The sequence below is a fragment of the Geospiza fortis genome, unplaced genomic scaffold, assembly GCF_000277835.1.
Source record: "Geospiza fortis unplaced genomic scaffold, GeoFor_1.0 scaffold138, whole genome shotgun sequence".
Taxonomy (NCBI): Eukaryota; Metazoa; Chordata; class Aves; order Passeriformes; family Thraupidae; genus Geospiza; species Geospiza fortis.
Window position 1 is genome coordinate 5622348 of NW_005054307.1, and position 25849 is coordinate 5648196.

At 42.0% G+C, this 25849-nt stretch overlaps 1 protein-coding gene across 2 annotated transcripts in view; it reads right to left on the reverse strand.

Annotated features, from left to right (window-relative positions):
* The window catches only part of DYNC1I1 (dynein cytoplasmic 1 intermediate chain 1), a 183524-nt gene that overhangs the window by 30583 nt on the left and 127092 nt on the right, over nt 1-25849 (reverse strand). The window contains exons 10-13 of one of the 2 annotated variants that reach the window (XM_014312120.2): nt 17256-17402; nt 13016-13129; nt 10066-10199; nt 7455-7639 (exon numbers count right to left, since the gene is read on the reverse strand). In XM_014312120.2, coding sequence (XP_014167595.1) covers nt 7455-7639; nt 10066-10199; nt 13016-13129; nt 17256-17402 — 580 coding nt within the window. The remainder of the gene's footprint in view (nt 1-7454; nt 7640-10065; nt 10200-13015; nt 13130-17255; nt 17403-25849) is intronic. The other variant, XM_031066801.1, reaches the window with a different exon arrangement.

Genomic DNA, 25849 nt, shown 5'->3' on the forward strand with positions numbered 1-25849 from the left:
CAGCACTTGTCTTTTAAGAGCATCAGAAATTCAAACAGCAGAGCTTTTGAAATCTGTGGATATAGCCTAGAATCTAGTTTTACTGACAGGTAAACTCCTTATGTGGTTAATCCCTCTTAACTCTTTAAGTACTCAGCAGAGGTGCAACACATTCTGGCTGTGCTGCTGTACTTCCAAAGTTCTCTTCTACCATGCCTTTCCACTTACCTAATGGAAAAATACCTTTTTATTTTCTAAAGAAAAAAAAAAAAACCAGAAAGAATGACATTCTTCTTTACCACTGCATATTAGCTGAGGAACTATTTTCAGTGTGTTTGATATAAATGCGCATTACTTGATGCCTACTGTAAATTTAAATGATTTAGAAGATTTGCTTGCAATGGATGAACTTTGAAAACATCAGAATGCATGTAAGGCAGACTGGCTTACAGTGTTCCCCATCTCACTTTTATCCCTAGTTCCTGCTGGCCAGGCTGGTGTGTTCTTGTTTCTGCATTTTAGATCATCCAGTTTAATTCCTAATCTGGAGCCCCTTTTACTCCACAATTACAAGAGTTGTGCCTATGGGTTTCCACTCTGTGAGGTTTAATATTCTCAGCTTCATTCACCCACATCAAACTGGAGGCAAGTGCAGACAGCAACACTGGAAAAGCCTATGCAGGTATCTGCCATTTGTTCTGTATTTCCTCAGACTGCTGACTTCATCTCTAAATGGTAATCACATTTTCCACCTTTTATCTAAAACATGTTCTAAGCAGGACAGTACTTCTTCCTAAACTACTAACTATGCTTTTGTGTCAAAATAGTATTCTTTAGAAATACTATTGTTTTCTTTTGGAATTTCTAACTAGTTCTAAAAATGGCTCAATTTCTTTTAAGACGCTCAAAACACTATAGAGAGTTCTACTACTCTTGCTTAGCAAACTGATTCATAGTTTCTGTAGTTCATACTCCTGCTTTATATTACTATATTCCTGGATTATTTTTCAGAGAAGCTCTTGAGGGACTTGCTGAAAATTATAAGCAAGGCATGTTGATTGAAAAATCACCAAGTCCTGGTCAGAGGAAACACAGAGTGAAACACTGAAGAGCAGATTTGATCTTCTACCTTCAGTTGTCACTCCCTGTTTATATCCCACACAGGTGGGACAAGGAAGCAGAGCTGGAGAGTGGCTGAGATGATTTGGGAGAAGCTGGATTGGTGCAGTAGTGCTTTCCTGCCATGCAGGAGAGGCAGTGGCACACACTGAGGTCCTGCAGGTACCTCTTCTGCGGTCATGGCACTGGTCTCCCTGCTCTGGGCCTCAAGTTGTTAAAGAGAGGCAGTTTAGCTTAAATTGCAAGGCAAGGACAGGAGTGGGATAATGTAGCTGTGGTTTGGTTGGGTCCCACCCCTGTGATTCTGACGGGAACATTCAGTATGAGGCCCCTGAAAATTCAATTTTTCTTTTTAATGGAAAATGCTGCTTCGTCGCAGGGTACCTGGCCCAGCCTTGCGTGTGCACTCAGCGAATTGCCAGGCTTTCAAGAGACCCTGCTGCTGCAGTTCAGCTGCCAGGAAACAGGAGCACGAGGAGCATTGCAGGATGGCTGACACAGGCTGATGTCACAGCACTGTCTGCTAAACAGTCAAGATTAGTATTTGTAGCTGCTGCCACCAGGATGCCCACAGAGCTTTCATGGGTCAGCAAGCAATGATTTTGAGGCTGATTATTATTGAAGACGACTCCATCTTGTAGGACTTTGAACACAGTTCCTTTTTTTTTTTTTACTGATAACAAAAGTCTCTCACATGGCAGAGAAAGGATGGCTGCCTGAAGCAGGTGGGAGAAAATTTCCATTAGGGAAGAAGTCCTGGGCTTTATATACTGATAATTGTCCTAAAATGCTTCACTACTTCATGCGAGCTTGATCCTCCAATGTAATTCTGCAACAGAACTGTCAGTGGGAGGTTTGCATTTTGATTTCAGGGGAAAAAAAGGAATGATGACTTTGTTTTGCACAGATTATATAAGCTCCTGAAATCCAATTCTGCTTTCCATGTGCAAATAGAGCTTTCACTGCTACAGCTGGATTTATATTAGGGTTTTCTGAAATACAGTTCAGCCCACTGAGTTTTTAAAACTTAGTATTTTAGAGAACTGTTTTATTTGTGTGTGTGCCATTGTTTGCTAAATGTATCACAAAGAAACACAATGTTTCATGTCAGTAAATTAAGTATGTTGGCCAGCTGATTATTATTTTCCTAACACTTATCAAATATGGATACAGAGGCAACTGAAATAAGGAGAAGTATTTCAAGTGAAGAACTTGGGACTGATTTCAAGCCACCTGACTTCGCTTTGGTTTTGCTCTTTAAAATTACCTAGAAAAAAAACCTTTTTTTTTTTTAAATAGCTGGATGAGAGCCAGACCTCTGGCTCCAGAGGTAAAGGGCAAAACCTAAAAAAATCCTGTCTGAACAGGCAACTCCACCCTCTTCCCCAAGTCAGCTTGGCCTTCTGACAAAAAGTGTGCTCTGAAGCAAATTCATTCATTGCCTTGTTTTTGGATCAAACTCAAAATTCTGAACTCACACCACAGAGAGACCATTTCCATGAAATCCTAGCATGCTATTTTATCACCCTTTGTCATTCCCTATAATCAGATAAAATTTACATTTGGACAGTGATTAATCAAATTAATAATTTTAATTGCTTTTATCAAAGAGAAAAGAAGGAGCTTTGTGTGGTAATGCACGAGTGAGGGAGACCATTCTAGTCAGGTATCCAAAGTAAGAGGAGTGAAATTGTCCCTTGAGATAGACATTTAAGCCCCACCAAAATCAGTCAGAGGGAGGAGTAGTAAAGGATTCCACAGGATTCTGGCTGCAAATCAAGGTGCATATGTATATGTGCATGTGGTATGGGATAAAGAGGCTGATTCCTTCCTGGTAGTGGTTTGGGAAAAACCAGGATAAGAAGACAGACTTGGGAGCTCAGAAGTGCTGACACGTCTGCCAGTTTAGATATGGCCTGAGGCTGCCCAGATGCAAGAAAGCCACCAAAAGCTACAGCAACTGATCATCTGCCAGGCTTGGGCCCCTGCACAGACAGTGGTGGGCAGGAATGGTGGTCTCTCCAAGAGGTGTCTATAATGTATGCTGTACAGTTACTTCTTTCCAGTGGCTGCATAAGAAACCAAAGTGTGAAAGCTCTACATAATAAAAGATCCAGGAGGATCCAACTTCATATGAAGAGCCACCTAAAATGCCCTACATGATAATATGAGAAGATATGGGCCGAAGGTGACCATCAAAGGTGACCAGTGCTCTGGTTCATTCTGCAACACCTTTTCCATCACAGTAAATTTGGTCTATTAAGTGGATCTGATCAAATCCTATCAGCAAGGCTTCTGGAGAAGGGCAGAGATACCTGTGTATAGCACCACCACCACTACCACATGCTTCTTTGCATTTTTCTAAAGGTAGGCTTCAGCTGAACCTTGGAGGAGATGGAGTTCAACTCTAGGCCAAATGAAAACCAGTGGAGTCTGAAGTTACATGCTGATAGGAAGGTATGACAGGTAAAGTAATTTGCTCCAAGAGGCAGAAGGACTGGGTCACACCCAGGTTACCAACAAGCACATAGGCATAAGATATCCAAGGTACAGAGATGTATGTGAAGGCACATAGCATAGAATGGGAATTTTTGCTGTTGAAAATGTGGTTTCTCAAAAAAGCTCAACATACTGGAACAGCAGAGCATACCAGAAGAGAAAAGCAGCATGTGAAAAGCATAAGAAAAAAGAAAAGACAAAGGAGAGGCATGAGGAAGGTGCTACCATTGGTGCACATACTGGTAAAGCAAAACTGGGCATCGACACACAATGGGTAGTCTGTCACTGAGGGCACACATGACCCCTGGCTCCATTAGACCCTGCTAATGGTGATGTGGTGGCCCTACTACCAGTCTGCTCACCTCTGAGCCTCCTTCTGATATTGGCATTGCCACCATTACTCAAACATTAGGCAGAGGGAGACAAGCATGGATGGGGATACAGCAATGTTGTTGCAGTTACACCAATCTCTGCCCATCTGAGCATGATTTAGGCATAGGTGCAAGAGGAGAAAATGAGTCATTAGCACCTCCCCTCAGTGGAAGGATAAGAGCTAAAGAAGCATGTGAAGGATGAAAAAGCTAACAAAATCCATCTCTCTGTCCAGACCTTTATTAACTCCCTTAGTATCAAACAAGCCATCTTCTAGGCTTTGGCTGAAACCAGCTTATGTTTTGCTATGTTTTAGCAATTCCAAGACTGCTTCCATCTCTTGACACAATATCAAAAAATTTGCTCTCCAAACAGCAATTGCTGTAATAATAACAATACTTACATTTCATTATTTAACCTCATGCTATTCATTCATGAGGATTAGTGTTTAATTAATTAACAACACTTAGCATTTCCACTTAGCACTTTACCTCTTCAAAGCATCGCACCGACACTACCTAATTAAGGGCAGAGCTCCACAGACACTTCACATCGGGACTTCCCTTTGACAGCTCTGCATCCCAGACTGCTCCCACATGGTGCAGCATGAATTCAAGGTAAAGCCCTATTAACTTCATCAGGAACCAGGTAATGCTGTGGTTATCAAGCAACTATCTTTGCAAATTCTGTTTCTTTTCCTGTTGCTTCTGGTTGCTTGCTATTCACACAGGGATCTAGTTTTTGGCTAATGTGATGAGTGATTATATCAACCTTGTGTTAGTGCTATCTACAAAATGCTCATTCATCCGCTAGTGAAAATCTTATTCTCAGTCACCTGGTTGAACTGCCTTTAGCTAGAAAATGTGTTAACCACAAAAACATTATAAAATGTAAAGTGAGAGTTTTTAAGGGAGATGGTGCTTTCAATCCATCAGTCAAATGCCTGCTATGAAAGTGCCTTTCTTGTAAGCACCCCAGGATGCTACATAACATCAATAGACAATATAAACACAAAGCTTTTATGGTTCACTTTACAATTGGACATTGACTCTGAACCTGTGAAACAGAAAGGAATTGAATTTCATGACCAAAGAGGATAATGTGCACAGGATTAACTAGACAACGCTGGTAGAAGCAGGAAAGCAATATGGCTTTGGATGCTGATAGGGAGATTAAATTTACAAATAAGAAACTAAAGGAATAAACCAATTCCGACTAAAATCTTGTTAGCTAGCAAAAGCACTTAATACTTTATATCAATCCACTATTTTTTTTTCAGAGCCCACTGATTGACTGAGCCTTGACTCTGAGAACTGAACAAAGAGAGCCTTAAATATGTAGTAGCTCCAGCCAAGAAAATTATTCAGACAATATGGAAATAAACTTCTGATGCAGTTGAATGGGGAGAAAAAGAAAACATTCATCACAATTCAAGAACTTCTCTAGTGTCTCAGAGGATGTTTTCACAGGGCAGTGGCTGGCAGGGCAGCAGCCTGGGGCTGCTGCTGCTGCTTCAACCTGCTCCAGAAGAAAGTGAGTGATCCAAAACAGCAATGCAGCTTCCAGGTCTGAGCGGTGCTGTGGTGTGTCACATGCACATCACAGCTCGCCCAGCTCAGTCAAACAGCTTTCTCAGGAAGCCTCTCTTGCCAGACAAGCCACAGCTTGATGGATATCAGAAATTTAAATGGTTTAGTTCTTTGAAAACTGATTGTCTTGAACAAAATCAGACCCAACCGTTCTGGCACGGAAATATTCCACAAGGATAACTGTGTATTACTATCTGCAGTGTCTTTGTGCCCAAAATGTGCTGTGTTAGTGTTACTACTAACTTCTAAAATCCCAAGAGTTTAAAATAAAAATCAGGCTTTATTATCCCTTAATGCACTTTCATTTAAGCTGCAGATGAATGAGACCCTTATTGCTATATCCAGCCTCACGCTGACAGCTAAATACCAATCCAAGACTTTTCTGTACATGTGTGATTGGAATTCAATACTTGCCTTTCATCTTCCCTGCACTCCCCACAAATTCTTCTCCATTTACTCAGCTTCAGCTTCAGCACTCCAGTATTCCCTTGCTCCCAAGGGAAGTCACCAAGGCCTCCCTTGTCTCACACACCAAGCAGCCCATCTAGCCCCAGTGAGCCAACGTTTAAGCTGTCCATGCCTTGGCTATCCTGCAGCCTTTTCTAACGTTTACTTCCTAGGAACCATCCCAGACCATTCCAGCCTGCCCATGTCCACTCCTCTGGATTACTTTTGCAGTGGTTCAGGCTGGGTCTAGTGATGTACATAGTTACATGTGAATTAGGTAAATCATGGACCTTTCTCATTATGAGTTTCCTGAAGTGTAATGTTCAAGACAAAACCAACAGCTGTGGTCACTGCTGATTAGGAAAAGATACCTGTTAATTAGCACACACATTGGACCAGGCCATTAACAAAAGCATTGGAAGCCACTATGGAAGCTGATTCAAGTTACCATCTAGGTAACTGCTTCTTTTTCCAGCACAAGGCTGTCACATGAGCCCTTTCTGATCACTTTCATATTTACATTTGCTGTGCATCTGTTCTAGCATCTCCAAGCCCTGATGTCTTGGAGGAACACATGCTGAGATACTTCCTGACTGTGGTCAGCTTCCAGTACGGGAACTCTGCCGGGTGCAGCTCAAGATGTGAACCAAATGCAGGCATAAAACCAACTTGGTTAAGGCAAGAACCTGACATTTGGAAGGAAGTTCTCTACTCTGGTGTATACAAAAAAAATAAATTTAGATGACATAATTAGGATTTTACATCTCATTGTCCTGTTTTACTCAGCCTGTACAATCCATCAGGTTGGTCTCTCTAGTCTGTCCCAAGGAGTGCTGGGGTCTCAAAGTTTCACGGGACTGTGCCATTTCTGCTGTTCTGCTGCTCTCTCTGAAAGAGGTCACGGACAGATGGCCACACAGTAGCCAGCAGCAGATCCCTGGTGGTCATGGATGTAATTTCCAGCATGTACTTCCTCCCTGCTTCCAGTGTCTAATGTCATTGGGACATTTTATACCTTTTGGCTATCACAGCCTCCTCCAGCAGTGAATTTCACAAGTGATATTGATCGCACTAAGTTGTATGTGCACTTCCCCTGTTGCTTCATCAGAGGAAAGTGTTCCTGCTCCTGCATCACCACAGTGCATAGTATTAGCTTTGCAATTTAGCCTGCAAAGGCAGTGATGAATGGATTGTTTGATGGCTGGGAGTTCAAGACATCCTCATCTCCTTGCCTTGTGAAACTGCTCAGCACTAGGGTTAATACTGAAATGAAGGCCTGCTAAAGGGCAAGGTATGCTCCAGGGCAAATGTGATTGAGGGTTATTACACTAGCTGTATATTTTACTTACAATTCTATCACTATGCTCATTCTAACCACAACTTTTCAATTAATTGGTTCTTAGGCCTTGATAGACAGTATTCAAATATTTCTGACAACAGCATTTTCACAAGTAGAATTACTTGTCCCAGCCCAACTTGGATTGCTTACCTTTGTGGTCCACAGTTTCACTGTCCAGTCAAATGATGACGTGACAAAGAGATGGGAAAAGTCTATTGGACCCACTGCCATGTGACAATTGATTCCTGTGACAGGTCCTTGGTGGCCTTCAAAAATTTCACCAATGCCAGCTTTACTGCAGGGAGAAGAAGGATTTACATACAGAGAGTGATTCACCACCTAGTGTTTTAACATAACTTTTCTTTACTGTTAGGGTCCTGTTTCCTTTTAAAGCTCTATTTAACCTGAAAATCTTTCTCCTTCTGCTAAGGACTTTGCCTGCAGAGGTTTACTCCAGTGGGGAAAATTAATGCTCAGAATTGAGCACAGGGAGAATTTCTCTTACTTCTGAAGACTTACCTTACTCACTTCTACATACACTGTCTGCTCCCGTAGATTGAAATAACATTTCTGTATAATTATAAAATTCAAAATTGTAATTATACTATAGCTTATGCCTCTGAGTAAGCCATTATCACAAGGAATAACCATTAAAATAAAAATGCAGATATGTTAATGACTTCACATGGGCAATTCTTTTTCTCTTAAGTATCTAAGATAACTTTTCATAGCAATCAATCAAGTCACTAGGAAGCAAATGCTTTTTCACAAAAAGCGAAGTAATTGATCCTGTGATCAGGTATCATACAGTCATTACTTTGAACAAGGGGAGATGTACAATTCATCAGCCAGAGGCTGGAATAGCTATTAGGAAGGAAAAGTACAATGCTGTGTAAGAGACAATGTGCACGGTTTTCTTCTTCCTGGAAGCAAATGATGCCAGATCAGTTGTCAGTGCTGTCTGACAGTGTATACAGAAAAGAGAATAATGAAATTACCCTTTTAGCTAGATTATAGAAAAATTGCCCTGTGCCAGTGTGAGTACAGTGTACTGAAAGGAGATATGGAGCTGTGCCAGAGAATACTGGTCCTTCATCCAGGGTGCAGTGTCCCCTCACATCTCCTGTGTGGACAGGGTGACCTCACTTATGTTCCCCTGCCAGACCTTGCAGCATGTGCTGGAGCAGGGGCTGAGTCCTGCAGTATCCTGCTGGATGCAAAGGACACCCCTTATTTTATCCCAGCTATCTGCCACGTAGTCAGTGGGGTAAGGGGAGTTCTGGAGCACTGAGACCACTCTGGGTGTCTGCTGTGCTTTGACACACCTTTTTCCAGAATGACATATGGCTCTTCACTGTGCTGGGCTGAAGGACACAGGAGCCTCTGGAAGTAAACCAGGGATGATAGCAAAAACCTCCAGGAAAGATAGGCGGGAGCAGAAGAGCTTTTGTCAATGGTCAGTAGAAAGTTTCTAAAAAGGTTTGCTAAAAAGAGGATCTGGCACCTTCCTCCTCTTGTGAGGAACAAACCAGGCAAGTCTGAAAGTTCAGAAGTGAGAAATGCCCTTGGGCATGCTTCATTCATGCTAGCAGCCTAAGACTCATTCAAACCATGAGCCACCACACAGCCTATCAGTATATGTCTAAATAGACACAATTTTGCAACACTGTCAGTGGTCAGACTAAAATAAAAATATTCTAAAATTAAAAAACATTGAACAAAACATATGTAAAACAGTATTTATAAAACATTGGGGATGTGTAATAGAAGCCTTACAATCTTAAACCACTGTATCAATGTCTTTTTGGCCAACATAAACTCAGAATATGATAAAATATGAATTCAGAGAACATTGTGTACTACTGGTGGGGATGAGCTCCAAGTCTGTCAGTGGAAAACCAAGATTTTGTTCTTTACAGAAGCCTTTCAAGTTTCCCAGAGATAAAACTACTACTGGAAGCTAACAGAGCACATCAGCATCCTGCAGGTTTTCAGGGTGCCAAACAAGGAACTTGCAGTATCAAACTACAGCCTGGGTTATATTATGTGTGACCACAGTGTGAGAGAGCACAGGATTCTCTAGAACCCACGTGGCACACTGTGGCTGCATCCATGTTATTAAAGGAACCAGGCCCATGGTGGCTTTTCTCTGATTTATCCTTGTGGAGACTGAAGATGGAGCTGAGAATGGTAAAAAATAAAACAGACCAAAATAAAATAAACCATCTGATATTGGTTGAGGTCTGATTAGCCTGCAACAGAAGTGTCTCCTAGACCTCATTTAACCTGTGCAGACATAGACACCTGCATCTCACCTAGGTGTATAAACCTGTACACAGCGGTGTAAACCTCCATCATCTCATCTCATCTCATCTCGTCTCATCTCAATCTCATCTCATGGGTGAGAAAGAGGTTTTTCTGAGAGCCCAGCCATCTCCTCTTCAGGCACATGACTGAAAAAGGTAAAGGAAGTCAACCTAAGGGTAATCATTGCTCCCCACCAGCTACACAGGGAGCCAGCCTGGGGTAACTGCCCCAGTATAACCGGCTGTAGCAAAGATGCTCAAAGTCAGGGAGCTCCTGTGCTGGTCACAGGAACATTGTTGATCAGACATTGTTGATCCAAGCGAAGAAAACATTGAACACTCTCCACACACACTTGGCTGTCTCTCATCAACACAGGTACACAATGTTTTAGAAGTACAAAATGCTGAACTTCACCTTCCATGACGACAGGCTGTGTAGACTGTTCCCTCTTCACTGCCCACGACAAAGTTATTGACATCTCCAGTTGGAAAAGCCATTCCTGTGACCGCCACTGGTTTGGACTTATTGTATACCAGCTCCATGCTCTCCTACCAAAACAGGTTTTTGTTATTATGCTGGGATCCTTCTTTTGTTAGTCTGGGTTGGGTTGGTTTTTTTTAAAATTGATTTCTAACTAATACATGGAGTAGCAGGAGAGGAAGATGAAATCATTTGACCCAGTCACATTTGGTTTCTACATAAGATGTTGTAAGAAGATGCAGTGTCACAAACCAGGATGCTCCTACCATCCCCAGTGCTGTCTGTCACACATTTGAGACTGGCAGGAAGGCACTGGTCTTTTCTGCATCATCTTAAATCAGCCAGAGATGACAGGTGAGAATTTAAAATCTAATGGTGCAGAAACTAAAGATAATACCTTAATGGTTACATCTGCCAGCCTCGGGCTTTAATAAATCAAGCAATACCCTTCTATTTACATTCTGGAAATCAGTTGTCAGGAAGCACTTGCAATATCGTGTGCACGTGAGGCATTTATTTCACTGTGTCATTTGTCCCTTTGCAGAACAAAATTAAAAAGTTGGGGTCCTGTCACTACCACCATTCTAAGCATTGCTTTTCAGGGATTTTCTGAGGCAACCATAAACACTCCCTCTAGACTCCACCATCAAGCTACAAACCAGCACGAATGTTTTCTGTTTTCACTTGGTAGCTATATTTTAAAGTAAATCAGCATGCCCATTTTTGCAATTGCAAATAAAATAACCATGCAAGTTTGTGGCTGTTGCAAGATGTGTACACTTTGAGCAGATTTTGCACAACTTTTTCGTTTTTCAGCCTAAATGGTGTAACCCAAGAATCCACAAAAGGCCTGAATGATTTCACCATTTTCATTTTAAGCTATTCAAGTGGTTATGTTCTCTATGTTTAAAAGGTCTATGCTGCTGCTCTTCTAGAGCCAAAGCCTGCACGGTTTTTCTCAAAAGGGCTTTTTTGCTGCAAAGAAAATGGGTATCCCTGTGAAAGGAGAGTGATGCAAACCCACAGAGAAATACTTCTGCTTGGTTTATGCTTTTCTTTGAAATAAATTCGGTTCTCTTATAAAGGCAAAACAAGGCATGGAAAATGCATTGGGAGACCACCCCATATTTCTGTAAACATGTGAGTGAGAGAGAGAAATTCTCTTAATATGGGAGGAGACAATATATTTTTGTTAAAACCTTCTGGGGTGAGATCATCATTTAGTGTCTCTGCAGAGACATGGCCATAGGCTGTGGTGGACACTCTGCTCCCAGCGCCCACACCATGACTGTACACAAGTGCTCTGGAGCTGTGTCTTTGGAAAGTTTCAGACTGACACACATCAGCAACACTTCACTCCTCCCAGTTTAAAGCTATGGCATGCAGCTTGACATCAAGTCCTGTGCCTCTCTTTCCTAGATCACCATGAGCCATGTGCCAGACTTCAGTGTAATGTGGGGTGTGTTCCCATCCTTGTTGAGAGCCAGATTTGGAGCAGGGAAATTCCATTTGAGTGATGAGATCCTGGAACTCAGATGTTCACAGATCTGTGCTTCAGACTTCAGTATTCCAGTAAATGAATATGCAGGGCTGGGATTTATCTTCCTGATATTTAGGTGAGAAACTGTGGAAGGCATTAGGGTGCCTGAACATAGATGCCTGGGCCATTTTAGATGCCTCCATTTCTACTGCAGAGAGTATTGGTTTCGTACAGTCCCAGGACACAACTACCAGCCCCACACTGTTGCCTTACATGAGCAATGTGGTCGAAATTTGAAATTGGTCTCACTGTGAGCAGAGGAGTAGATGTGATGATTTCCAGAATCCTCCTCCACCCTAAGATAGGACAGTTCCATGTCCCAGGGTGGGTATCTGAAATGGCTTTTCACACTTGGGTGGGATGAGTCACCCTCCAGAAGTACCAGCCTCTCTCTACCTCAGCAGTACAGAAAACTTGAATTTCTGACTTAGACTTGACACATCAACTTTTAGATGGCTGAGGTTAGGACAGAGGAGTCCCACCTCTTGTGTCAACACTGAAAAGTAAATAATTCAATAGTAATTGCACATTAGTGCATGATTAATGGAATCATTATAGGGAGTTCCTATGCAGCATTTTGAAACAAGATCAGATCCCATGATGCTTAGTAAAAATTATATTAATTTTTTTCTAAGAAATTTTGTATAAAAATGAGTGATGTGTTGGAATAGAAAATGTACTTCTTCAGAAGATAACACTTAAAAGATGCTTTCTGTACACCTTTTTCAGCATTGGATTCTTTGTTTAGTTTCCATTATTATAATCACTAGTGGTTTGGGCAATTTTCCTGTGTTTCCTTTCATTTCTGATACAAAGGAGGGGAGGGGGGTGGGAACAGACAATAGTAGCAAACATTCCAGAGGGGGAGAATTAGTTCTAAAACTTTTGATTTGCATTGTTTGTTCCTTTGGCTACTGAAGGCTGCCAGCAAAATAAGTTTCTGAGTTTCTGACTGTGCCTTGGAAACCTGCAGTGCCTAGGGTGTGTTCAGCAGCAGTGCAATCTAGTCCATATTTGTTAAACAATGCTGTAGAATAAGTGCAATTTATACCACAGGCGACTTCTGTAATTACCATGCTTTAAAATGGACGATTTCATTTTCACTTGAAACTGACCTATGCATTAACGTATTACAATAATTACATGATTTGTAGTAAAGGAAATGGGGTTTGGCTCTTAGCAGAGACTGCTGGAAGCAAGCTGTACTCTTTCAAGTGCATCCATTGGTTTTAGTTTGCATAGGATGCGAGATTTTGGCTTTTAGGAGCTACGTTCCACTGCGCAGGTATCCCGCTTTACCAAAGACAATTTCTCCCCGCCCCATACTGCTGAAAACAAACCCACCTGTGGAGTTGAGAGCATGTCCAGGCTCCAGGAGCACATTTTGCCATCCGTAGAGACAGTAATAAGATTGTGTGCATTCTGTGTTCCAACTACATTCACACAATACACAGGATGCTGAAAACACAGAACACTGCAAGTCAGAGAGCCATTCTTACACTTTCACAAACAAATTTCTAATGTCTCATATGTTATTTTAAAGAATGATTAAGTAGTCAAACAATGCCTGGAAAACATAAGACAGCTTTTGCCAAATAGGAATTGTTTTGGTTGGGTTTTTGTGTTTCTTTTTCATTTAAATTTTAAGAAGTACGTTATGGAGGTGGAAATGTTTTCAAAGTTTCATTTTCCTCATAATAAAACAGCCCAGCTGAGTAATGCTGTGAAAAAACAGAATTATATGGATGAGATTTCACCCACAGGGACATGTATCATTCTACTGATGGCTTTTGACACTGAAAATAACCAGCAGAAAGAGGAAAACTGTCCAAACGGAATAAAAATGAAAACTTTATTCAAGAAAACAGCTGCATAAAACTTGAACTCTGTCAGAATTTGGCTTGCATGCTAAATATTTGCAAATGTTCTCCAGTTGAAGAACATGAGCAAGCCCATCAATGTTCTTCAGCATTGGCCAACACACCTTTTAAAATCTGTCATTTTAAGTGGGGAGTGACTAGATTTAGGGTGTTACACCTGGTTCACCATGGTGCAGTCATTCCATGGAGGCTGAATTCCAGTTAGTATGCATAATGAAACGTGGCCTATTCCTTTTCCAAGGAACCTGGTAACACTTTGAAATGTCATCTGATATCTGATGGTGACATATGAAGGATGGGTCAAGTTCAGCAATCTCCAGAGTGAAAAATCAGTCAGACTGAACAATAAGATTTAATTTCCTTTGACCAGTACAAGTGGTACTGCTAAATTAAGGGTTAGAAATATACAAAAGTCAAGCAAATAAAAATTTAATTTTTCTGCAGTGTTTACCAATAAATAGAAGACCTGCATCCCCAGAAAGGAAAAAGCAATTCTTCTCTAATACTTTGCTTAATTAAAGAAAATTAGGACCAACTTGCAAGAGATCCCTAGCGAGCTTCTAAGCAACTCCATGTAGTGTTAGGAATGCAGAATTTGGTCCTGCTGAAAGGAATGGCAGAACTGCCACTTACGTCAAGATCCAGCTGCAGGTCACCTACCCAGTCAGTGGGGAATGGCAGAAACCCTCAAGAGCTCTGGCTCACTCTCAGGTTTGATACCTGAGCGGGCCCAGTAAATGTCCCCTCTCCAAGAGCAAAAGGTGCAGCACCTGTACAAACAGTGTTTGTGCCCACACTGAGATGGATGCTGCTGAAATAGTACCTTGTGCTTGGAGGCAACCTGTACACACCAGTAAATCACAAGGTCCATTTGATGCCAATTTTTTTTTCTTTCTCCCAGATCATTAAATGCACCCCGACTAGTCCCTCACATGTGTCTCACACCATTACCCTCATATCGTGGACCTTCTTGCTGCTTAGTGCTAAACATGATTATGGCATACTGATGTGTGAAATAGGCACAGACCTATTTTTTCATGGGCTTTTGACCTCCAGTAGACCAAACAGACAGAGTGGGTGGGAGGAAGCTACAGCAAGCAGTGGAATATCTAGAATATTTAGTGGGGGAGAAAGAGTGAGCCGTGTCTTTCCAGCAGCACCTCAGTGTGTCAGGCCTGGCTTTAATCAGGGCTACCAGCCATCAATTTCATGCACAATAAAATTTATGGCAGAAATGAAAAGATGTAAGGAAAGTGGATGGAAAAGACAACCAACTGTATGTAACAGAAAGTCTAAACAGGCTCCTTCCTTTCAAAGGGTTGCTGCCAGCTTGCTTTTATTTATCTTGGAAATGAAATCATCATGCAAAAAGGTTTTGTCTTAATTAAAATTTCCTGTTGTCCCAAGTGCAGATGTGTGGTGGGTGTGAAAGGAAATTAGTGAGTAAGCTGTGGGTAGAATTCTCTTTCCTGGTGAATCCAGGCAGTAATCAGTGATACTAAATTTCAAGAAGATTTAAGTCAGGGAAAACAACATAATCTATCTATTTCAAATAAACAAAGCAAGAGAAAGAAAAGAGAAAAATCCTTTTTTCGCATGCAGCATGAGTTCAAATTAAAAAAAGACGATTCAGCTCACGTACCTAGCAGTACAAAAAGTAACATTGTTAGTGTAGCATTGTCTTAATTTAATTTTTTTTTCCTGGCAGCAAGGATTCAAGCCAGCCTTTTGCAACCAGGACCTCATTTACAGTTTATGTAAGTAACTCCTATGTACGAATATAAAGTAAGCAGCTCTTATTGTAAAATCTGAGCACTCCTTAAAACATCATCCTTCCTCATGTTAGACTGTGTAAACACTTATTTATACCAATCCATGACAGCACGTAAAGTGCCCATCCACGACTGAAAGTAATTTATTTATATTATTCAAAACGAAAACATTACATATTGTTCTACTGCAATAATAAAAGTGTTTTAATATATAATTCCAGGAGGTACAATTTTGCCTTAAATGATTTTTGAGTGTAAACAAATTACTTCCCATTAATCTTTGCTTTTCCACTAGATTTTGAGTCCCAGTTGTTCAATTTTCAGTGACAGTCAGCTTCTTGTCACTAGTTTTCTGGTCTGCTACATCTCTAAATTGCACTTCCAGGAGAGACTGTTTCTTTTCATGCAGATTGAACAACATTACTGGCAACACAATGAGCAAAAACATTAGGGAAATGAAAAGCAATGTTGAAGTTGCAACCCATGGCATAGATCATTAGATAATTACATCAACATTCATGATAGTGGAAATTTAGGGAACAACATTTGTATTGCCTGGCCCACTAAACATATCTGTGCACACCTGTAATTTTTAAAATAAGAGACTTGCAATCATAATACTGGCCCCATACTGAATCTTCACCAGTAATTCACATGGCATGGCTTCTGGAGCTGTCTTTTAACTCCAGCGATTATGTTGTCACAGTCAACTAAAAGCTGAACCTTGATCTGCAAATTCCAAACATTAGAATCACAGAATTGTAAAAGCTGGAGCTGCAAAAGTGCTATCATATCACTTTGTCTGAACCTTCAATCGGCTAGAACAAGATTATCATCTTATCTCTCAGAGTGCTTTTCGAGTTCCATTCCTTATGTTACAGAAAATGTGTGGTTTTCTGCATCCTGATGTCATACTTTTGCATTTTTCTCCTCCTTTCTACTTTCCACTCAGGAATTGCCCTATGCTCGCTCCCAGGATGAGCTACTCCACCTTCCATCTCTCCTGAAGAGTCTGCCCATGGCCAGACTCTGGAGAAGGAGAATACACAAGGTTTGTGCAGGATGGACTGGATGTCAGTGACATAGCAGAGTGAGGACCCTTTAGTAGGCAACCCAGGCTTGTCTCCTCCTCCAGCACAATATGAACACTTTGCAGTGTAAGAGACTCTCCTATCACAGATATCATCTTTGCATCACAGACAGTCTCTTCTTTCTCAGGCATTTTGTATTACTGCTCTGCCCATTTATCTCCCAGGCATCACTAGAGCCCATTGCCACCATCAATAATTATCTGTAAGTATCTGTGTGTGTCAGCAAAATGCTCTCCTGCATCATTCCATTGAAACAAACTCTCCCTCAGTGTGAAAATTCTGCCCTGTGGCCCTCTCTGGAGCAGAAGACCATGGCAGGGATTTATGTATTGCTCTATTACAAAACAGAAGCAAATTGCCTCACTTTTTCCAAGGGCACCAGTATCTACTTATAGGAATCCGCTTTGAGACCCTCATAGGTGCCTAATCTGGTTCAAAAGAGAAATTTTTGTACACCAAGACAACATAATGACTCGAATTACCTGCCACATCAGACTGAGAGACATACAGCCTCCACAGCAGTCTGGCTCTCTTTACAGACAATGGGGACAAGAGCTACAGTGCCACTGTGCTGGCACATAGGTGCCTCATTCAAGTGTTGTACTCAATCCTGCCTTCTTCCTTGGAAAGGATAATAATGTCCTGACTTGATTGTACAACGTGTGATGATCAAACACTTACAAGAGGCAGTTGTTCATGTCTCAGATCTACTTTTTCCCCTTCAAGGGCCACAGTTCTGTTTTCATCTGCGTGGCAACTAGCATTGTAGACACAACTAGGCAGCTGCCCTTCCCTGCTGGCCATCTCCTCTAAGGAAAGGGGAGGTGATTTTTATCCTTACCGTGTGAGCAGCAGCAGACAGGGGGGTTCTCTGAACCGGAGTGCGCCTGTGACTGCGATTATCCCACAGGACAATCTGGCCAGAATATGTTCCACCAACGACCAGGTTTGGGTGAAAGCGGGCAAAACAGACTGACATCACGGAGGACTGGAGGAAAAGAGGTAGAGAAGAGAGGGGTTACATGGTCAGCCTCTCCCATGGTTCAGTTCTCTCCCTAGGGAAGCACACCGTAATTAGCATTTTGTATTTTGGGAATCACTGTATGAATTTTATTCATACTCCTTGCATACTAGTAATTCTACTAAAGCAACAAGACACATGCAAAGAACTAACTTTGATCCTAAAATGTGTTGTCCCATTGGTCCTAGGGAAAATACAGAATGAGTCTGAGAGTGATGCTAAAACCTGAGATAATCTCTCCATGAGTGATGGTCAAGTGCTTACTTTCTTTTCCAGAAGTGAGAACTTCAATTATCCAGATGCCAGCCAAACAGAGAATGGCATCCTGGCCCATGAGCTCTCCCCATCAGGGAGAGGTCTTCCCCTCTTTCCCCTCTAAATTTTAACTCAGGCAGCTTGAGGCAAGTCTGTGAAAAAAAACCTCCGAAGTTCACCTCAAGGTGTGCTGTTTTGAGAGCATCAGCTGACAAGCTGTGTCTCTTTGTTGGATCAATGACTGATTCCTCTGCTACCGAGGTCTTCTAAGAACAAAGGAGACCACACTTTACTTTACACTGTTTAAGCAGAATTGAGTTTTTTCTCATCCTAACGGCAGCTGAGTTATCTTTGTATATTTTCTTTACCTGGGGATGCTTAGGAGCCAGACTGGTGTGATGGGTACCCTGGCTACCTGGTAGAGTGCCCCACAAGCCAGTATGGAGACTGTTATCTATCCCAACTACCACTTTTCAATGTCTTTAAAATAACACAACAGCTGAAGTCCTCAAGGGAACAGTCCCCAGACCTTCATGTGCCTACAAGCTTCAGCCAAGAGCAAGAAGCAGTAACTCCTTCAAGTCTACCATGCTCTTAAATAATTATTTCCCATTTTTATATAATTGGTTCTGGATGTTATGTCTTTATTTTATGCAAATCTTTTTTTATATTTTAATGACTGGATATTTTGAAGTATTGCTATTCCTATCTGGGAACACACTTTACCCAATGACAACGGGTTAACTAAATTACCATATTCCATTTGCATAAAAGCATGGCAGACATTTCAGAAAACTTTGTTGAATTAGGAACGCTGGAGCTGCCAAGCTGAACTACACCCAGTATCTACGTAGGTAATGGCCCTGTCTCTGGGAGAAGCGCATGGGGTTGTAAAACCTTTGACATGGGCAGATGTGTAGCCTCTTTTTCTTACTGCTCCTCATGAGGATTTCTAGTGGCTAGAGACTGATTTGAACTCATGAGAGACTTGAAACTCCTTCTGATAGGGCTAGAAATAATTATGCTAATTCTTGATGCCTAGGTTATTAAGAATAAAGTAAAATGGGAAGTTTAAACAGTTTTTACTGAATTAATGTGGCTGCCTGATATCAATTGTTTAAAGCCGGATTATATGCTAAGTGAACTTAATAGACATAATATAGCACACAGCAGTATATTTATTACTGGTTTTTTTTGACCTGATAAGATAATCAAGACAATAAAAAAGCTGCCATTACATTTTTTCTTCTGCACTCTCTCTGTATCTTCCTGGCTGTTCACTTGAATCTTTATACTTTCCACTCTTGACTAACACTTCTGCATACATTTCTCTTTTGTTATATAGTCTAGCACCTAATGACTAGATGATTAGTGTACACAAATGCCTATTTTAGTCTGTAAAAAGTGCCTATTTTAGTGTGTATCTAATGCTTGAGCACAGCCATTCCATTTTGGTCAGTCATCGCCATGAGAGGTAGCTTCCAAACACCATTTCCAAAGGACCTAGCTTCACAGAAAAGAAACTTCACCCCTAAGAAACAGGATGCTGGTACTGTTAAGAGGGTTTTAAGACTCAGCTACACTGCAGCTGCCATCCAGTTTCCACAGATTTCTCCCACATTATAATTAAAACGACCCTACAGCACATGTTCTACATTTTATCTCTTTGTTTAATGGCTTCGTGAGTTGTTTTAATCAACCCCTCTCATTTCTTATAACTAAGCTGACAGATATTCTTACATGAAGAGAAATAGCCAGATGATTTTAAAATAGTACAGCTCCACCACTGGGTACACCCCACAGCAGCTACAAGACTCCATATGTATTTTAAGAAACCCCAATTCAAACAGTCATTCCACAACAAAGTTCCCAAGTTTGTCCCAGACAAACTTGGGAGACTCTGAAGCAGGGCAAAGAAGCCAAATGGACAGTGTATTTTTAAAAGTTCTGCTTTCATGGTTAGCATGTTTTTGCATTTAGAATGCCAGAATACAGTTGAATGGTCAGGATATAAACTGCTAATGTGTGTTTTTCATAAAGTTCAAAAATAACCTACAGACATGACACGGGCTTAAGCTCTCTGCACTCCTTCTAGTTTTACATCTCCCTCCAAAGCAGCTTGCAGTCTTCAAAAGGTGAAATGTTCACATCTTTTTAATTATGTCAGTATTATTTTTCTATCCAATAAAAAATTCTGTCAAATATTAGAATTTAACAATTTAAGGACTCCATTCCATAGCACTTAATACAGTGATTATTGTCTTAAAATTAATGGCAGTACTCAGATGAGTAAGGGCTGTAAGATTAAGCCCATTCATTTAACAACTTGAAAAGCATTCATTTCTTAGTCTTAATAGGAGAGAGTGGCTGACAGGTCTCCAGTCTGTCTGAACAGCTCTGTGCTCAAGACAGCAGCAGAAACCATTCCCTGTAAGCCTCTTCTGCCCCCAGGCTGCCTCTTGTTTGCCTGTTCAAGTAGTCTTGCTCCTCTGAAACAGCTTTGCCACTGACTTCAAAGGGGGAGGAACCAGCACATGGTCAGGTTTTTAAAATAACAGCATATCCTTGGTTGCACTCCTGCCACACCCTTCTAGGGAAATCTCACGGCACTTTCCAATAGCAATGGTAAAGCTTCCCAGTTTTTCAGTTAGGGACATTTTGTAGTGTAGGTGCTTAGTTACCTGTTACAGAGAACAGAAGCAGCTAGTTTCACAGTATATAGCAACAGCACATAAATAAATGTAGGAGGAATCATGTCAGAAGGAATTCCACAGGGAGTTAGTGCTCACAGAGAAGCAGCATTTAAGGCTAGGAGATTCCCAGCATTATCTTTTTATGGGTGCCACAAAGCATCTGTCTGAGCAACTGTCGGGACCCACAAGAGACAGGCAAAATCAGCGTGTCTGGTCACCTGCATTCCTCTGAATTGCACTGTGCAGTGAATCACTTCAGTATTTACTTCAGCCTAGTGCTTAGGTGTTTTCTCCCTCTGTGCAAATACAGCCTACTGGATTTTGCTTTTTCTGTCTTTCCTTAGCTTTCTCAATGGCCTTACTAAAGTATTTCTGGTGCTTCTGGCTTTGTGATCTTCCACCCAGATGTTGTACTCTCAGTGGGGCCACAATACTGGTGCTGCTGCCACCTCCCCTGTGCATGCTCTGCCTCTCTGTGGAGTGAGCAGATCTCCAAGGGCCAGAGGGGGAAACCTGAGTTAGTTCCATGTGGGAGCATTGCCCAAGCATAAGAGAGAGCTCAGGCTGCTAAACCTGGGTATTTTGCCTGGCAAACAGGCAATCCTGCTTCTCAAATGCTAAAGCTTCTGCTCCCAGCTGCTGCAAGAACTGCACTGAAAACATAATTAAGAAACAAAACATGAGTTGTCCATGCTCTTGTTACAGCAAAGAGAGGGCTGGGCCTCACAAACAGAAGGGCTGCCCAGGCCTTGGAGAGGGCTGCAGTTTGGGGCAGGAAGGCAGCACCCTTTGCCCCCTACCTTGGTGGGGGGATCAGGTCATCTCAGCCCGTGCAGAGGAGTACTGTGGAGCACGGCTCCACATCATACCCTTTGTTCCTCAGTCCTGGTCTGCCTCCCTGCTCCTTCCCTGCCTCCTTCCCCACTAATGCACTGATCCAAACAGGCCCCCAGCCCTCTTCAAGTGGCTGGCAAAGCTGTTTTTTATTTTAGGAGCTTAATACAGCCCAGATTTGGATTAATTATGGCATATCCCGTCAACCACAGGTACACGTGCTTGGGACAGACAGTCATTTAGCTTCTCCCTACTGAGAAGCCTGACCTCAGTACCCACATGTGATGTGTGTAAGGCCCTGGAGACTCAGCTGTCTCTGCTCATGTCCATACGCTCCGATGGCACTCTGCCCAGCCACCAGTCAAACAAGTTCACAAAGACCTGGGTGCTAAATAATAATAACTCTCCATAGGCAGTGACTACTGCCTTCAGCCAGACCTCTTCTGCAGGAAACCACCCCCGGAGCCAGCATTGCCATACTGGTGCCATATGCCTACGCCTGACACCAGATGTATCTCAAAACAATACTTTGTCAGTGGGAAGAAGCAATCTGAGGAGTTCACAGGGATTTCTAGGCTCCAGAAGACCAGGTTATATTGCAGCAGGTTCTCAGGAAGCTTCTGGGTGGATTTTCCAGCTGAGCACATGCATGTGAAAAAGCACTACCATCAGTGGCATGCTGCTGTGGGTCACTGTGACACAGACAACTGTGGGCAATGAAAGCAACTGCAGCTGAGTTCATAGAATCATAGAATATGCTGAGCTGGAAGGGAGCCATCAGGATCACTGAGTCCAACTCCTGCACAGGACCCATTGAGAATCACCATGTGCTGAGACCCTTGTCCAAACACCTCTTGAACTCTGTCAGGCTTGGTGCTGTAACACTTTCCTGGGGAAGCTTGTTCCAGTGCTGAACTGCCTTCTGAGTGAAAAACCTTCTCCTGATATCCAATAGAAATCCCTCCTGATGCAGTTTCATGCCTTTTCCTTGAGTTCTGTCACTGGTTATCACAGAGAAGAGATACCCTCCTCTACCCCTCATTAGGAAGTTGTAACTGCAATGAGATCTCCCCTCAGTCTCCTCTAGGCTGAGCAGACCACATGACCTCAGCTGCTCCTCATATGGCTTCCCCTCCAGACCCTTCAGCATCCTCATGGTCTTCCTTTGGACACTCCTAATAGTTTAATGTCCTTTTTATATTGTGACACCAAAATGTTCACACATTATTCAAGGTGAGGCCGCCCCAGAGCAGAGCAGGACAATCCCCTCCCTTGCCTGGCTGGTGATTCTGTGCCTGATGCATCCCAGGACACAGCTGGGCCTCTTGCTGAAGTGGCAGATCCTTTTCTGTGCTTGAGGGACTGAGAATGGAGGGACAAAGCTGTGGTAGTGCTCCTTAGCTAAAACCATGAAAAGGTGCCATACTCATAGTCCTTCATCTATAGGAACAGAAGAACAGGGACTGAATCACTGATCACTTATGTCTGTGCTCCTGAGGAACAAATAAATAAAGAGGAAGCCCAGAAGTACACATGCAACTTACTCATAACCTTTTGTTCTCAGTCCTGCTCATCAAGAGCAGCATTTACAGAGTCTATGCACTCACAGTCCCTCTGAGAGCTGCCCAACCTTCTTCTGACCAGGCAGTCAGGAGACCTTTTCATTCCTCCTTTGCTACACACACATATACCTGGTCCCCTACATCATAGGGATGATATACTTCAACTGCAAATGTGGATTAAAACCATCATCTAGAAATAAAACTGAAACTGAATGATTAAATAAAGCCCTTTCTTCGTGACCAGTCATGGACTGAGAATAATCATGGAAAGTAGCAGCATCAGATCTGAGCACTTTCTCTGGTTTAGGGACATTTCTCTGGTTTTGCACCACAAAAGGTGGTGGCCAGATATCTTGAAAGAGGCAACTTCAGGTGACTTTGCTTTGGCTACTGAGATACCTGGTATTGTACACTGAAATAGAGCCTGTGCTCCTTCCAATACTCCGTTTGTTTTTAGTACCTGCTATTGTGAATTTGGATATTTCTGTGTTTCATATCACTGTCTAAGTATAATTAGCAGTAATAAGAAAACAGCAGAGAGAATAGCAACAGAACTACAGCTGGTTTTGAAATTAAATTTGAAAAGGAAGTTAAAACATTATTTATGTGTACAAAAACCTGTACCAAAGAGGGAACCTCTTAATTCTAAAAGCTTCAAATTCCAAGGCTTCTGCTCCCCTCCAACTGTCTTCCTATTAAACTATGAAACAACATCTGAAAGATTTTGTGCTGGAGATTATTTGCGGTACCATACAAGATTCGTCTCTACTAAAAATAAAATAAAAGCAGTTGACATCCTTCACATATTAAAAAAAAAATAAATAAAACCCAACAAACACTTCTTCAAACCAAATGTCAGAACTCTGTTTAATTAAAAAAAGGAAGTTTATACTTGGTTATGGCGTGTGTCGACATCTACCCCTTTGATTTACAAGAGTACGGACGGGAAAGAACAGATTGCTTTATTCAAGAGAAAGAAAGGAGGGAGGGGGCAGAGTGTGACAGGAAAGAGGGTAGGCTGTATTAACTTCAGTGCTTGTTAAAACATGAAGGATTAATGGTAGAAAGGGAGGGAAGAATTGTGAATGTCTCCAGTTTAGGATCTTCAAAAATGTTTGGGGATTCTAAGAATGTCTCACCAGACCACATGAAAGCTGAACAGAGAGACTCAGCCACACGACTGCTCTAAATCCAAAGCTGGTATTGCTCCACTTATACCATCAAGCCAATGGAGCTGAAATGTAGCCACAAATTAAATTTATTTTTATTGGAAAAGTACTAAGTCCTTAAAAATAAGGAAAAGAGTATGGCAGGAAATGCAGCCTTTCTTAGCTGAGTTTACAGGGTAGGTAACTCTGGCATCTAACCTCAGTGCTGACATCTGAGTATTGCAGTAGAATCAGACACTCTGCCCGAGTCTGCAGAAAGGCAATATCCAGCCTTATGACTTCATTTTAAATAGAGCAGAAAGCTGGAGCTTTCTCCTTTCATCTCTGTAACTGCAGGTTCAGCCCATGTAACTACAGGAGAAAAATAATCAGGAGAAAAGTTCACAAGCTGCCTTTGCAAATGGGAATCTACACTTCAGCCCTTCTACAAAGTGCATTTGCTGTTATTATTAATTCAGCAGGGTCACGGTGACTTGGAAAACTAGCAAATCTGTTTGCTGTATTGCAAACACAGATAATCCTGACACTTCTCAAATTTAATACGGGGAGATCCTGTGTGCCATCATCCATGACTGCAGCAAGGAGTCAATTCAGTAACCCTGAATTACTGCACACACATGCAAGCCTGAGAATACAGTCTTTGCTGAGCATCATACTGTCTTTGTTAGACTGATGATGAGATGATTAAAGCTTGGAGAAATAAGGAGTAATTTCATAACAACAGCACATCAAAATAAAGTTTTATTTCCCCCCAGCTTCTTAGATGCTAAGTACCCAAATATGTTTATTTTCTCTGATTAGGACCTGGCTGCTTATCAGATCTCAGGGTCAAACAATTAATGTCTGTGTGCTTGCATGTTGGAGGAGCAAGCACTTCCTTGGTTTGTCTATTTTATTTAGGTCATGATACTCTACAGTTATTCATGAGCACTCTCAATAGTTTTGACTGAATTATTGACAAGCTTGAAGTGATGGGTCTTCATCACCCTTTCAGACCTGGAGCCTGAGGGCATGTGTCTCTGGGTGGAGCACAGAGACCTTCTGCCGTCCCCGCTCATTCCACAGGCTGGCCACAATTTGGAGCAGATGGTGAGTGTCAGCTTGAGCCTGGCAGTCTGGCATGCAGCTTGCAGGCAGCAGGGCTCATGCTTTCAGCTCAGCATTAGCCAAAGGCTTCTGGACCAGAGCTGCTATGCATGTAGGGTCATGGTGTCACTGCCTGCCACCACTGCTAACTATACCTGCAAGGTTTGTGGCACAGAGACTACTTTATTTTGATGGGTTTGTAACAAAATCCCTACCAAAATATCTCAGTCTGATGAAGGCTTCTAGAATTGAGCAAATAATAGCATTACCTGAAAAATTTACTTGGTGCAATGGTTAGAAATGCCAGATAAGCATCTTATTTTAAGCACTGCAAATGAAATCAGATCTAGAGAGGGCCATACCCAAAACATCATGCAAACAAAAGCCTTCTGTAAGTGTTGCAGTTACCCAAGTCCTAAAGCATCTCTGAAAGTGAAGCCACTTCTATCTAGCAATTACCTGGGGAACCTGGCTGTGAAGGACAAATCCAGGAATTTTGGTCACTCTTCCTGAATTACTTCTGCGTATTATCTCTTGGATATTATCTGATATAGATATTATCTCATATAGAACATAGGTGTAATCTTGGCAGTCAGCCCCATGCTCATAAAGTGCCCCAGCCATTTGCCTCAAGACTTAAGCTTCTTAATGCTGCACACTTCTCCAGGCAGAATCTCCTTCCTGCTAGAACCAGGACCAGGCCTCAGGAGTGAGGTTTAAGAGTCCCCATCCAGAGGTGTTCCCATCTAACACTATGCAGAAGCAGAAGAGATCCCCCAGAGACTGAGCTTAGGCTGGGATTTTGGTGTCCTGGA